The 14,255-nt window shown below is 43.0% G+C and overlaps 1 protein-coding gene across 5 annotated transcripts in view; it reads right to left on the bottom strand.

Moving 5' to 3' along the window:
* HECTD4 (HECT domain E3 ubiquitin protein ligase 4) overlaps positions 1-11,574 on the bottom strand; it is a 153,112-nt gene extending 141,538 nt beyond the window's left edge. For 3 of the 5 annotated variants that reach the window (XM_079762555.1, XM_079762557.1, XM_079762558.1), the window contains exon 1: positions 11,165-11,573. In XM_079762555.1, coding sequence (XP_079618681.1) covers positions 11,165-11,341 — 177 coding nt within the window. In that variant the 5' untranslated portion in view covers positions 11,342-11,573. Of the gene's footprint in view, positions 1-11,164 lie in introns of all 5 variants that reach the window. The other 2 variants (XM_079762554.1, XM_079762556.1) reach the window with 1 other exon arrangement.
* Positions 11,575-14,255: the final 2,681 nt, after the last annotated feature.

Genomic DNA, 14,255 nt, shown 5'->3' with positions numbered 1-14,255 from the left:
GCCCAGTGCACAAATTCATGCATGGGTGGGGTCCACCCACCCCGATGGGGGCGGATTGGGCCAGGGCAGAGGGGGAGGGGCCGCGGGTGGTTGGCAGCCTGGCCCTGCCCCCTGGTCGAACTCCCAGTTGAACTCCTGGTTGAGGGGACTATTTGCATATTAGCCTTTTATTATATAGGATACTGAATGCCAACTGTCACAATAAAAACACTTTTTAAAAAATATATATTTTATTGATTTTTTACAGAGAGGAAGAGAGAGTTAGAAACATCGATCAGCTGCCTCTTGCACACCCCCTACTGGGGATGTGCACGCAACCAAGGTACATGCCCTTGACCGGAATCGAACCTGGGACCCTTAAGTCTGCAGGCCGACGCTCTATCCACTGAGCCAAACCGGTTTCGGCAATAAAAACACTTTTTAATTTAAAGAGAAAAAAATAGTAAAAACAAATTAATATAGTAAAAAATTAAATTTTGGCCCTGGCCGGTTTGGCTTAGTGGATAGAGCATCGGCCTGCAGACTGAAGGGTCCGGGTTTGATTCCAGTCAAGGGCATGTACCTTGGTTGCGGGTACATCCCCAGTAGGGGGCGTGCAGGAGGTAGCTGATCGATGTTTCTCTCTCATCAATGTTTCTAACTCTCTATCCCTCTCCCTTCCTCTCTGTAAAAAGTCAATAAAAATATAAATAAATAAATAAATAAATAAATAAATAAATAAATAAATAAAGTTTTGTATAGTAAAAATTTTAAATGGTCATCCATGACCCAACAATTCTTCTTCTCAGGAACTACTCTAGAGCAGTGGTTGCCAACCTTTCGGACCTCACGGACCAACCACCAGTTGGTGACCACTGCTCTAGAGAACCACTCCCATGTATGCACAAATAGGCATGCAAGGATATGCACTAAAGAGCCATTTCTAACAGTGAAAAACTGAAACCAACCAAGATGTCCTAATCCCTGGAACCTATGGATGTGACCGTAGTGCAACCAAAGAATATTTCTTTTCCCTCTTACACTTTTATTTTTTTAAATATATTTTATTGATTTTTTACAGAGAGGAAAGGAGAGGGATAGAAAGTTAGAAACATCGATGAGAGAGAAACATGGATCATCTGCCTCCTGTACACTCCCCACTGGGGATATGCCCGCAACCAAGGTACATGCCCTTGACCAGAATCAAACCTGGGACCCTTCAGTCCACAGGCCAATGCTCTATCCACTGAGCCAAACTGGTTAGGGCGGCCCTCTTACACTTTTAAGTATTTTCTCTATTTTCTGCAACATTCATGCATTACTTCTTTAAAATCAAAAAAGTTTTGCATAGCCCTGGCCAGAGTGGTTCAGTTGATTGGACATCATTCTATGTACTGAAGGGTTGCTGGTTCGATTCCCAGTGGGGGCACATGCCCAGAATGCAGGGTCAATGCCTGGGTTCCAGGCTCGATCCCAGGTCGGGGGTGTGCAAGAGGCAGCTGATTGAATCGATGTTGTGCTCATACATCGATGTTTTTTTCTCTCCCTCTCTCTCTCCCTTCCTCTCTCACTAAAAATCAATAAAAATATTTTATTTTTAGCCCTAACTGGTTTGGCTCAGTGGATAGAGTGTCGGCCTGCGGACTGAAAGGTCCCAGGTTCGATTCCGGTCAAGGGCATGTACCTTGGTTGCGGGCACATCCCCAGTAGCGGGTGTGCAGGAGGCAGCTGATCGATGTTTCTCTCTCATCGATGTTTCTAATTCTCTATCCCTATCCCTTCCTCTTTGTAAAAAATCAATAAAATATATATATTTTTTTAATTTCCTTTTTTTCTAAATATATTTTTATTGATTTCAGAGAGGAAGAGAGAGAGAAACATCAATAATGAGAAAGAATCATTGATTGGCCGCCTCCTACATGCTCATATTGGAGATTGAGCCCACAACCTGGTCATGTACCCCAACCAGGAATCAACTGTGACCTCCTCCTAATTCACAGGCTGATGTTCAACCACTGAGCCACACCGGCTGGGCTAAATTTTTTTTTAAGTTTTGCATAGCATTAAAATACAATCAATTTAATATCAGTTATTTTTCATATAGGTCAAAAACAAAAAATTACTCCTTATATTGGCACGTGAAAGAGAAGATTTAAGAGGATCTGAGTTGAAACAGTCTGGTAACAACTGCTGTACACTCTGAACACACTCTAGGGGCCAGTGCATCTCTTCCCAGAGTGGGCAGCTCCCTCGCTCTGCGGGCCTCTGGCAGCAAACCCAGACTATCAGAATAAGAAGCTGTTGCTCTCTCCTGTCTATATATGGACATGGTCTGTATTAACTGGATTACTGACCAAAATGAGTATATGCCAGGAGTCCAAGGAGATCACACCACAAGAGAAGGGCTCTGCAGGGATGTGATAACAGCTAGGCAGCAGGAACAGAAAACTCTGGCTCCTTTCGGCTGACCGTGGTTCAGCCTGCACTTCCAGGTGCCCAATTACACCTATTGGACTCATTTTTGGAGTGCAAGCTATCGGCTTAAACAAATGAGAAATTTAAGCAAATCCATGAATTCTAAAGTTATCTCTATGGGGATTTGAGGAAAAGAGGTCCTATCAAGCAATGTTACTTGGGAGTATGAATTATCATTTGGAGAGCAATTGGGCAGTATCTATTAAAATTTAAAATGGTTACCCATGACCCAATAATTCTACCTCTCAGGGACTACTCTAGAGAAATACTCCCATGTGTGCACAAACAAGCATTCAAGAATATGCACTAAAGGGCCATTTTTAATAGTGAAAAACTGAAACCAACCAAAATACTTGCTATGGCAGTCTGAAGAATCTCTGAAAGCTGTCCTAATCCCTGGAGCTCATGGATGTGACTGTAGATGGCAAAGGAGACTTTGCAGATGTGATTAAATTAAAGATCTCGAGATGGAGAAAGCCTGGATTATTGGGCTCTAAATGTAATCACAAGGGTCCTTGGGAAAAGGATGTGAGAGGAGTTAGTCAGAGAAGAAGGAATGATGACAGATCATAAAATAGGGTGATGGATTTTGAAGATGGAGGAAAGACCACAAGCCAAGGAATACAGGAGGGCACTAGAGGTGTGAAAAGGCAAGGGAACAGATTCTCCCCTAGCATCTCCAGGAGGAACCAGATCTGCCAACACTTCACATGAACATAATGTGAATCATTTCTGACTTCTGATCTCCAAAAATGTAAAAGAATAAGTTTGTGTTGTTTTAAGTCATTAAGTTGTTGATAATTTGTTAGCACAGCAAAAGGAAACCAAGACGCCCATCAACAGGACAATGGCTAAATAAACTATGGTATTTCTGGAGTCTTGTGAAACACTTAAAAAATGTGGTAGATCTATACATAAAGACATAGAAAAACTAAAACAGAGCATTGAGTTTTTTAAAGAAGCAAGTTACAGAAAGACAGGTCTAGCATCACAGTGTTGTATATTCACACACATAAACATACATATTAAAAAATAGTCTTAAAGAATATACAAACAATTTTCTCCCTGATTTAACTTGGGTGGGGAGTAGATGGAGACAAGGAATAGGAATGGTAGTCAAAAAGGAACTTCAGTTTCATCTGTTACTTCCATTTTTTAAGAATGTATTCATGTATTAGTTTCTAAAAATGTAATAGATACATAAGGTATGTTAAAAATGTATGATCAAAAAAAAATGTATGATCAAAGTAAAAGTTTTACTATTTCTGCTGTCTTCTCTCCTTCTGAAATAACTATCCATTTGTCCCATAGTTGATCACCTGCTGTTATTTACATGTCTACAAGTATTAACTAAACATCTTGCAAAGCAGATCACACTCCTTGTGTTCACCCAACAACCACCATTGTAAAACAAGATGGAAAGAGGGAGGAACGGGGAGGAGAAAGCATAGGGCATTTTCAAGAATTGACAGTCCTTCCATAATTATCACCACAAACACCTTATGACTTGGGAAAGAACAGGTGGATGACAATCTATCCAGTAGTCCTGGCCAACAGGTAGTATTTTGTGACAGTCAATATGGAAGCCAAGAAGGCAGATAATAATCAAAACTTATTTATTTAGCAAGACCTTAGACATACAACTGAAGGAAAAGTGAAGTGAAGACTCTACCTAGCCATATTGCAAATAAATTGAGAAGCAAATTCCAGAAGGATCTCTCTCTCTCTTTCTCTTACACACACACACACACACACACACACACACACACACACACACACCACTACCTCCACTACCCATACTAGAGAGAAAAAAATGCTGTTGATAGGATCGTTTGCTTTCATATACAATAAGCACTGACTGAAAAAGCATAAAATAATCTTTCAACAACAGAGCACCATATAGAGTCCACACACTGAGCATACATAATCACATTCCTCCACAGCTAATCCTTACATTAACCCTATTACTATCCACCTCTTACAGATGATGAGGCAGCCTAGCACAATGGTTTTAGAGCCTGCACCCTGGACCAGACTCAGATCTCTTTCAGTCTCAGTTTTGCTACTAAAGAGTATGACCTTTGTCAAATTACTCCACTTCTGTGCCACAGTTTCCTCACTTGTAAAATAAGGATAACAATAGTACCAACCTCATAAAGTTTTTGTGAGGACCGAATGAGTTAATGCATGGGAAGTGCTTAGCACTGAGTCTGGGACACAATATGCTGACACTGTTGTCATGGCCATGGTAGAGATGGTGACAATAATGACAAAGAAGCTGCAGTGGAAGAAGAAACCAAGGATTATAAAGGTATGGAATTTGCCCAAAGTCACAGGGCTAGTGAGGGGCAGAGCTAGAATTTCAACCCCAATCTGGCCCTTTAAACCTGACTTTGACCTCCCGACAATATTGCCTCCCACAGTCCTCAGATACTTCATTCTAACTTGACAGCTAGCCAGCCAAGCCTCAGAGCTTTCAAACCATTTGCCCAAGCTCACAGAACACTGCACCAAGATTCAGTAACTCTTATTCCAGTGCTCATTAATTACACGGTAGTCAATTTACTGGTGAACAAAGGTAGTTTATTCATTTATTCACTAACACTTCTAAATCTAGAATTTAGAATTCAATAAAAGTACATAAACACTTTCCAAAGAATTTTGACCAAAGATTAAACAGGCTAGTAGTATCCTCCTAGAGAACGGATCAACATTTATAGATCTAAATATTGTCTCAAACATTTCAGTTAAGTATATAAGTATTCAAAGCCTTGACTATTTCAGTTGATCAGGTCCAAAACCAAATCTCCTTTCCTTACATGGCAAAAAACAACAACAAAAACCAAGCAAACAAACAAACCAGAAAAAAACAGAAAGCCCTGCTGAGCCTTTTTTCATTTCCTAAATATCAGGAAAGCATTCTAGGCCTGTGTGGGTTTTGTTTATTTGTTTTATTGAGGTATAATTGGCATAAAATAAACCGCAAACATATAAAGTGTACAATTTGATAAATTTTGACACATGAAACATACAACCATAGAACCATGAAACCATCACCACAACCAAAATAGGGAACCTACCCATCACCCTGAAAGTCTCCTCATGCTCCTTTGCAATCCCTTCAAGGATCCCTTCCTGCCTGCCTCCATCTCCAGTCAACACTGATCGGCTTTCTGTCACTATCGATTAGTTTGCATTTCCTATTATTTCCATATACATGAAATCTTACAGTGTTTGACTGGGTTCTTGCACTCAGCATAAATCTATGTTGTGACTATCAACAGTTCATTTCTTTTTATTGCTGAGTGGTACCATACGGATATACCACACTTCTTTATCCACTCACCTTTTGGTGAACAGTTTTGGGCAAACAGAAATAAAGCTACCGTGAACATTCATGTTCAAGTCCTTTAATGGTATGTGTGGCGGAGGCAGGGGAAGGTGTACTTATAAACACACACAATGAAAAATGAGAAACACTAACCAAAATGCCTGGGTTCAAAATTAATCTAATTTTTACTACGGGGTAAAGAATACCTTGGCCACATTGAGCAAGTCAATTAGTATCTCTGTCAACATCCATATGTATGATGCCTGTCCCCACCTGGAATTTGTAAAGAAAAATGCGATAGAAAGCAGAAACTTTCACAAATGAGCTATTGTGTTGCTTTTCCCTTATAAATTCTTCATTTAAAAAAAGACTAATGTTCTATAAAATATAATGCAAAATTCAATATTTGAGTGGGCATTTTTGAGCTACTCTTATTTTTTTAAATATATATTTTATTGATTTTTTACACAGAGGAAGGGAGAGGGAGAGAGAGTTAGAAACATCGATGAGAGAGAAACATCAATCAGCTGCCTCCTGCACACCACCTCCCGGGGATGTGCCCGCAACCAAGGTACATGCCCCTGACCAGAACTGAACCTGGGACCCTTGAGTTCGCAGGCTGACGTTCTATCCATTGAGCCAAACCGGTTAGGGCTACTGTTGTTTTTTTATTTCTCTTAAATGTATATTTATTTCAACACTTAAAAATAATTTCCTACATGCTTTTGCTTTTGCCAGCAATGTAAAATTAAATACAGATAACTATTTTTAAGGCCAAGAAAAAACCTCACTCTTAATTCACACAAAGTAAGCCCAAGTCCTTATCTACAAGGCCCTACCTGATCTGCATCACCCATACCCCCATCTCCTATCACTATCCTTTCTGGACTCAGAGCTCCAAGCTAAGGATGCTTCCCTCTCAGGGACTTGGCTTGCTGTCCTGTCTGGAAGGAGCTTTCCCTAGTAGCCATATGGCACGCTCTCACTTCCTTCAGGTCTCTGCTCAAATGCCATCCTGGGCTTTCCTTTTCTACCCACACTCACTGTAAAACAGCTGTACTTTTCTCCACCGCACTTATCATTTGACATTTATGTAGAGTATATGTATATTGTATATTTGATTATTTGTTATTGTCTATGTCCTCCCACTAAAATAAAAGCATTTGTGTGTGTGTGTGTGTGTGTGTGTGTGTGTGTGTGTGTGTGTTAATCCTCACCAGAGGATATTTTCCCATTGATTTTTAGGGAGAGTGGACGAGAGAGGGAAAGACTATGTCAGAGAAACACATAGATTAATTGCCTCCTGCACACCCCAACCAGGGCCAGGGAAGAGCCTGCAACCTAGATATGTGCCCTTGACTGGAATCGAACCCAGGACTCTTTGGTCTGCAGGCCAATGCTATATCCACTGAGCCAAACCAGCTAGGACTAAGAATTTTTTTATCCCCTGCTATACCCCTAACACTCCGGAGAGAGGGCCTATCTCACTCCTGAATTCCACAAATACTCATTGAATAAATTGTTGATTAAACACTATTTGATTTAAAAAACAAAAACAAAATACCTTCCTTTAGCTCTGGCCAGTTTGGCTCAATGGATAGAGCATCGGCCAGTGGTTTGATTCTGGTCAGGGGCACATGCCTGGGTTGCGGGTTTGATCCCCACAGCTGATCAGTGATTCTCTCTCATCACTGATGCTTCTGTCTCTCTCTCTCCCTCTCTCCCTGAAATATATATATATATATATATATATATATATATATATATATATATAATGTAAATATATATTCACACATATGTGTGTGTGTGTATACACATATATATATATATAAAACAAAACACCTTCCTTGATAATTTACTGAGGAAAAATTCTTAATTCAAATGCTCATCTTTTGCTTAAATTAAAATGCTAAGTTAATGCTGATCTACTTCTCAGGATGGGTTCTTTTTTCCTATTGACATTTAACTTTGAGCAGCACTTACAGAGTGAAAAGAACACTGGAATTCAAAGGCAGGAAAGCAAGGGTCTAATCCTTTGCTCTTCTTTAACTAGCTACACTACAGGGACCAAGTCATAATCTCTCCTAATCTCAGATAACTTCTCTCTAAAATGAAAGAAATTATTGCTAAGCATCTTCTTGCTCTAAAATTCTGCAACTGTATTTCAGCTAGTGCAGTCTTTTCTATTTTTAAATTTTTGTAAGAATTCACTTAAACCCTAACCACTTTGGCTCAGTGGACAGAGCATTGGGCCTGTGGACTGAAGGGTCCCAGGTTTGATTCCAGTCAAGGGCACGTATGTAGGTTGCAGGCTCAATCCCCGGTCAGGGTGCATGTGGAAGGCAACCAATCAATCTATCTCTCTCACATCAATGTTTCTCTCTTTGTGTCTCTCCCTCTCCCTTCCACTCTCTCTAAAAATCCATGGAAAAATATCCTCGGGTGAGGATTAACAAAAAAAAAAAGAAGAAGAAGAATTTATTTGAGAAAGGCTGATGACAGTTGCTGGGAAGCAAAATCACAAATGCTTGCTAGTGCAGTCTTATACATTGAGGTTGACAACCATATATTAGTTGGCTTAGTTTGAGTCTCACCTCCCAAAATTGTTAACTGAAGGATTCTATATAACTCTAAAACCCCGGTGAAAATTTGGCCATTGCCCCTGGCTGAGTAGCTGTTGGTTAGAGCATCGGTTGTGAGTTCATTCCCCCATCAAGGCACATACAAGAATCAACCAATGGCCCTAGGCGGTTTGGCTCAATGGATAAAGCATTGGACTGCGGACTGGAGGGTCCTGAATTCGATTCCAGTCAGGGCACATGCCCATATTTGAGGCTCAATCTCCAGTAGGGGGCGTGCAGGAGGCAGCGATCAATGATTCTCATCATTGATGTTTCTATCTCTCTCCCTCTCCCTCCCTTTCTAAAATCAATAAAAAATATATTTGTTTTAAATAATAGTCACAGGGATGTAAATTATAGCACAGGGGATATAGTCAGTAATATTGTAATAAGTAAGGTGCCAGGTGGTTACTTGAAATATTGGGGAGAACACTTTGTAAAAAGCATGATTATCTAATCACTATACTGCACACCTAAAACTAATAGAAATATTGAATGCAAACTGTAATTGAAAAATAAAATTTAAAAAAGAATGTTACTAGAAAGGAAATTACGGTATCTGTTTACTACCCTATCTTCAGCCAATTGTGAAATTTTAAATAGTTACAAATATGATTATCATACATGCATGAAGGTAGTAGAATATTATGATCAGAAGCAGATGTGTTTGAGACCAACAGACCTGAGGTTAATGTCCAGATGCTCTTCTCTGTGTGTGATCTTGAGCAAGTTACATACCTACTCTTCACTTTTCTTGCCTTTTCTGTACAATGGGTGCAATATTTACAATTGTTATAATGAGTAACAACATATAGCTACTAGGATCCTTTTGAGAATTTAGTAAGATGAGGCCAGACACAAAGGATACACTTAATCCATATCATCATAATTAAATAATTAAATATGAACACACCCACACAAATACAAATCTAATAGCTACAAAAACATTCTTAGCTACCCACTTCTACTGATACTATGTAGCCTATATAACATGTAAAGAAATGAAAAAAGTTCTTTACAACTGCCAGTCATAAATGTTTATCACCCTTACACATATTGGTTTCTGAGAGGTCAAACCATAAATTTTTTAAGGTGTTTTTTCTTTTTTAATCTATCAGGCCAGAGATGTTCTTTCTTTTTAAAATCATTCTTCTGTAGAAACAGCTGACAAATTCATTCAACACATTTATACAGTAAACATCTTAGGAAAACCAACTTAACAATTGAAGTATTTTTAACTACTACTCTTTTTAACCCTAAAAAAATAAATTGCATATATACATTTTTTGGACCTGTAAAGTTAGATTGGTCTCTAAGGAACAAAGAGCATCCACTTCCCATATCTCGAACAATAGAACCAATTAAATTAAAAGATTCCACCATCACAGCATATTACCTGAGTTTTCAAGCAGATAAGACACTCAGACACACCTTACTTTTTATAGAGCAAGCCCAAATGAGACACAAATAAAACTATGATTCAATGTTAGGAATTCCCTAGCAACTCGTATCTTCCTCTGTTTTGGTGGCCAGACTGTAAAATAAATCAATTAAGAGTTCACAATGAGAATGCTGCAACCTCAACCTCAAATCCAGACAGAAAAATACAGTGGACCGTTTTCGCATCTCAGGCACGTTCCAAAGAAAGGTCTCAGCCAACGCGATCCGATCGCTGCCGTTTCCAGAAAGGGGCAGTAATGGGTTTTAATCCATTTCTATAAATGTTCCTTGTGCCCAAAGCCAAAGTGCATGCAAACCCGAAAAACACAAAAGATTCCTCCCATTCCGTTGGGAGGCAGGCCCTCCTGTCTGCGCCCTACCCCGGAGAGCCTTCGTTGCTGTCAGTAAGAATTTCATGACACCCCGTGCTACCTACACGTCAGAATGTTATCCCACCAAGTGAAGGGGGAACAGTGTCCGCATCGGTGGCCTCGAAGAAGCGATTCGGCCCGCATTCCCACCTCTGGGTAAGGCGAAGCCAAGGGAGGTCGATGGAAAGTTCCCATCACCCAAGCATACTTGGTTTCCTTCTGCCCCCAAAGCAGGGGCACAATTGCTGAGATTTGCCTTTGCACCTGCCACGGCTCCTACGCCGGGGCTTTGCGGCGACCCCCGCGCTCACAAAAAAGGCCTCGCGGCCTAAAGCGCCCGTGACCCTGGGCGGAGAGCGCACGGAGGGCCGCAGCAGCATCCCCTCGCGGTCCACACCGCCCGCTTCCCTGACAAAGGCCCCGTGTCAATCCGAGGCATGACACACAGTTGCTGGATTGCCCATCGCGGACCGGCAGCCGCCACTAACCTCCACCGTGGTAAAAAATAAAAATAAAAATCAACACAGAACTGGGTAAGGAAAGAGGGGTGATGCAGAGCGTTAAAATGAAAATGTCCCCAAAGCGAAGCAGCCTGGGTGTGCCCGTGAAGTGAGTCCTGGGGTCCGTGGGGGAGGGGAGAGGAGGCTGGGGAGGCGGCAGTGGCTCCTCCAGGGCGGGAAGGCCGTGCCGGGCGATAGCCTAATAAAATGCTGGTGTCAAAATGAATACACAAATGCAATCCCCGGCGGGCCTGGGATCCGAGGAGCGATGGAGGGAGGCGGACGGTCCGCAGCCCTGCGGCCGCGCTCTCCCACCTGCCCGCCGCGCGCCCCCACACACCTGCCCGGGCAGCCCCCGGGGCTCGGGGCTGAGGTGAGAGCCGACCCCGGGGGTGCGGGCGGACGGGCTCCTCGGACGGCGGAGAGGAGGGGGGCAGCCGCGCTCACCTCCAAGTCGGTGTCGGCGGCCTCCGGGGCCCCGAGGATCTCACTGGGCAGCTCGGCCAGGTCGGTGACGCGGATGAGCCCGTCGTGCAGAAAGATGGTCTCTTCCTTCACCGAGAGCCACTGCGCCGAGTCCGCGGCCGCCGCCGCAGCAGCTGCCGCGGCCGCCGACGAGCCCATGGCCCCGGCTGAGGTGCTGACGGAGAGGAGCAGCCGCCCGGCCCGGGGAGACGCGAGCAGGAGTCGCCGCGCTCACCAGTCCATGGCAGCAGCAGGCGCGCCCGCCTGCAACGCCCCGCTCGCCGTCTCGCCCGTGCAGCTCCGCCCTAGGCGGTCTGAGCCGCCATCCTCCCAGCCCCGGGCTCCGGAGACCCGGGTCCCGCCGCTGCCGCCGCCGCCGCCCTCGCCCTGAGAAGCAGGATCCGCCTCTGGCGCTCGGCAGCCAACTGTCAGTGAGACGCCATGTTGGGGGCGGGGCTCCCGGCATGCCCCGCGGAGCGGACAATACGGGCCCGGCCCACCGCTGGCCCCGCCCACCGCCCCGCAGCCCCGGGAGCCGGGGTCTGGGGCACTACACGTCGCCTTTCAATCCATCTTGCTCTCAGACTGACCTCCCCTCCCCTTCTTGCCCTAGCCATTTGGGGGCGCCCTGGGTCTGCAGTCCACCTGGGGAAGAGGCTTCCGCCTTCTCTCCCAACTCAGGTGTGCACCCCTCGCTCAGACTAGAGCCCCCACAGAACATTGAGGTTCACTCCCTGCTTTCACGTTTAAGTGTGATATATGTAAAAATCATGGCGCAGAGTAGGCGCTGCAAACTTGTTCATAAGTCCTTGGTAGAACCGCACAGTAGGTGCTTCATATTTACTGAACAGTCTAACACTCAAAACTCAATGAAAGCCCTAGTGGTTTGGCTCAGGGGGTACAGCGTTGGCCTGTGGACTGAAGGGTCCTGGGTTGGATTCCAGTCCAGGGGCACGTGCCCAGGTTGCAATCTCGATCCCTAGTTGGGAGGCGTGCAGGAGGCAGCTGATTGGTGATTCTCTCTCATCATCGATGTTTCTAACTCTCTCTTCCTCTCTGAAATCAATAAAACTATACTGGGGGGAAAAAACACTCAATGAAAATAAAACACCAGTCACAATGCTTGGTGCCCACTGTCTGGCAATAATAAATCCTCCTTGAATGAAAGTTCAAACAATTTGTTATATTTCATCAACATTCAACACTGATTGACATAAACCTTAAAAATACGCACACCATCCAATCTTTATACAAACATGAAAAAAACTATATGTGTCGAGAAAAATGTATGGGAGAATACATACCAAATTGTTAATGTGAGTTGCCAAGCAGAGTAGGAATGGTCTGGATTCTAGACCATTACGTTGAGATGAGAATGTTATCTTTGTATTGTTTTGATGCTTACAAAAAATAAAGTGCTCCTTTGTATCAAAGGACTTAAAAATGTGTGTCCACAAAAAGCCTGCACATGGATATCTATAGCAGTTATATGCATAATTGCCAAAACTTGGAAGTAACCAAGATGGCCTTCAGTAGGTGAATGGATAAATAAACTCTAGTGCATCCAGACAATGGAATATTACTTGGTGCTAAAACGAAATGGCTATCCAGCCCTGAGAGACCCTGAGGGACCTGAAATCCATATTACTAGATGAAAGAAGCCCATCTGAAAAGGCTACGTATCACATGATTCCAGCTACACGACCTTCTGGAAAAGGCAAAACTATGGAGACAATAAAAGGATCTCTGGTTGCCAGAGGTTAGGGGGAGGGAGTCATAAATAAATAGAATACAGCGGATTTTTAGGGCAGTGAAAATATACTGTAGATATCATGATGGCATGTCATTTTACATTTGTCCAAACCCATAGAATATACAACAGCAAGAGTGAAACCTAATGGAAACAATGGACTTTGGGTGATGATGTGTCAATGTAGGTTCATTGATTGTAACAAATGTACCATCTGGTGCCATATGTTAATAATAAGGAAGACTATGCATGTGTGGGGGCAGCAGGTACACGGGAAATATCAGTACCTTCCTCTCAATGTGAACCTAAAACAGCTCTAAAAAATACTTTTAATAAAGAATCTTTATATATAAAAGGCTAACATGGTAAGTGTCTGTCTGACTGTCCAGTAGCTATGATTTGCACTGACCACCAGGGGGCAGACGCTCAACACAGGAGCCACTATGATGCGCACTGACTGGCACCACTGACCTGGCCCCAACAAACCAACACTCGGCTTCCCCCAAGTGGGACACAGGTCCCGCCGCCACCCAGGAGCAACACCCCACCAAATCGCAGCCAATGCTGCCAAGACCCCATGGCGTAAAATGCAGCCCACAGCCCAGCCCAGCCCAGAAATGGTGGCTGTGGGCACCAGGTGATGATGTCACATAGCAACGCCCAGCTTCCTCTCCCTCACAACTAGCCTCCTTGCAGTTTCTTTAGCCCAGGAACACAACTTGCTTTATAGCTAGGTACAAATATTTTACACTTTAACCAAATGTTTGTGAAGCATTTTTATGTGCCTCATCTCATTTGATCCTCACAGAAGTCCTGGAGTAGGTAGATAGACTTGGTAGACTCCTATTTTCTTTTCATTAGCTGGAAAATGGAGATTTAGAAAGTTTAGAAATTTGACCCAACTGAAAAGAAGAAATGGTAGAACTTGAAAATGACTTCAGGTTTTCTCACTGCGCAGAATGTAGTCAAAGACTGCTACAGTTAAATATTTTACCCTTTGTTCTCCTTGTGTGATCTACAATAATAATCTGTTTTGTGTTTATATTTACTGCTGTGTTGCTGATAATTACCTGAAAGAGAAGTTGGGGTGCTTCACTGGGCTGGAAAAAGTTTAGCTAAATCAGAAAGCAGGTCTAATTAGGCAAGTTTATTCTACATATATAAAAGGCTAAGTTGATTCCCACATGCATGATACATATAAAGCTCTCGCTGGTGCCTATCGCACACGTATGTTTTGCTCTATCATTGTTGATCAGGAATTTGATTGACACTTCTATTATAGAGAAAGGGCAAATAGCAATATTAAAATATTTCTTCTAATTA

The sequence above is a fragment of the Cnephaeus nilssonii genome, assembly GCF_951640355.1.
Source record: "Cnephaeus nilssonii genome assembly, chromosome: 22".
NCBI lineage: Eukaryota > Metazoa > Chordata > Mammalia > Chiroptera > Vespertilionidae > Cnephaeus > Cnephaeus nilssonii.
Note: the sequence above shows the minus strand (reverse complement) of the source record. Positions and strands in the feature narration are given on the sequence as shown.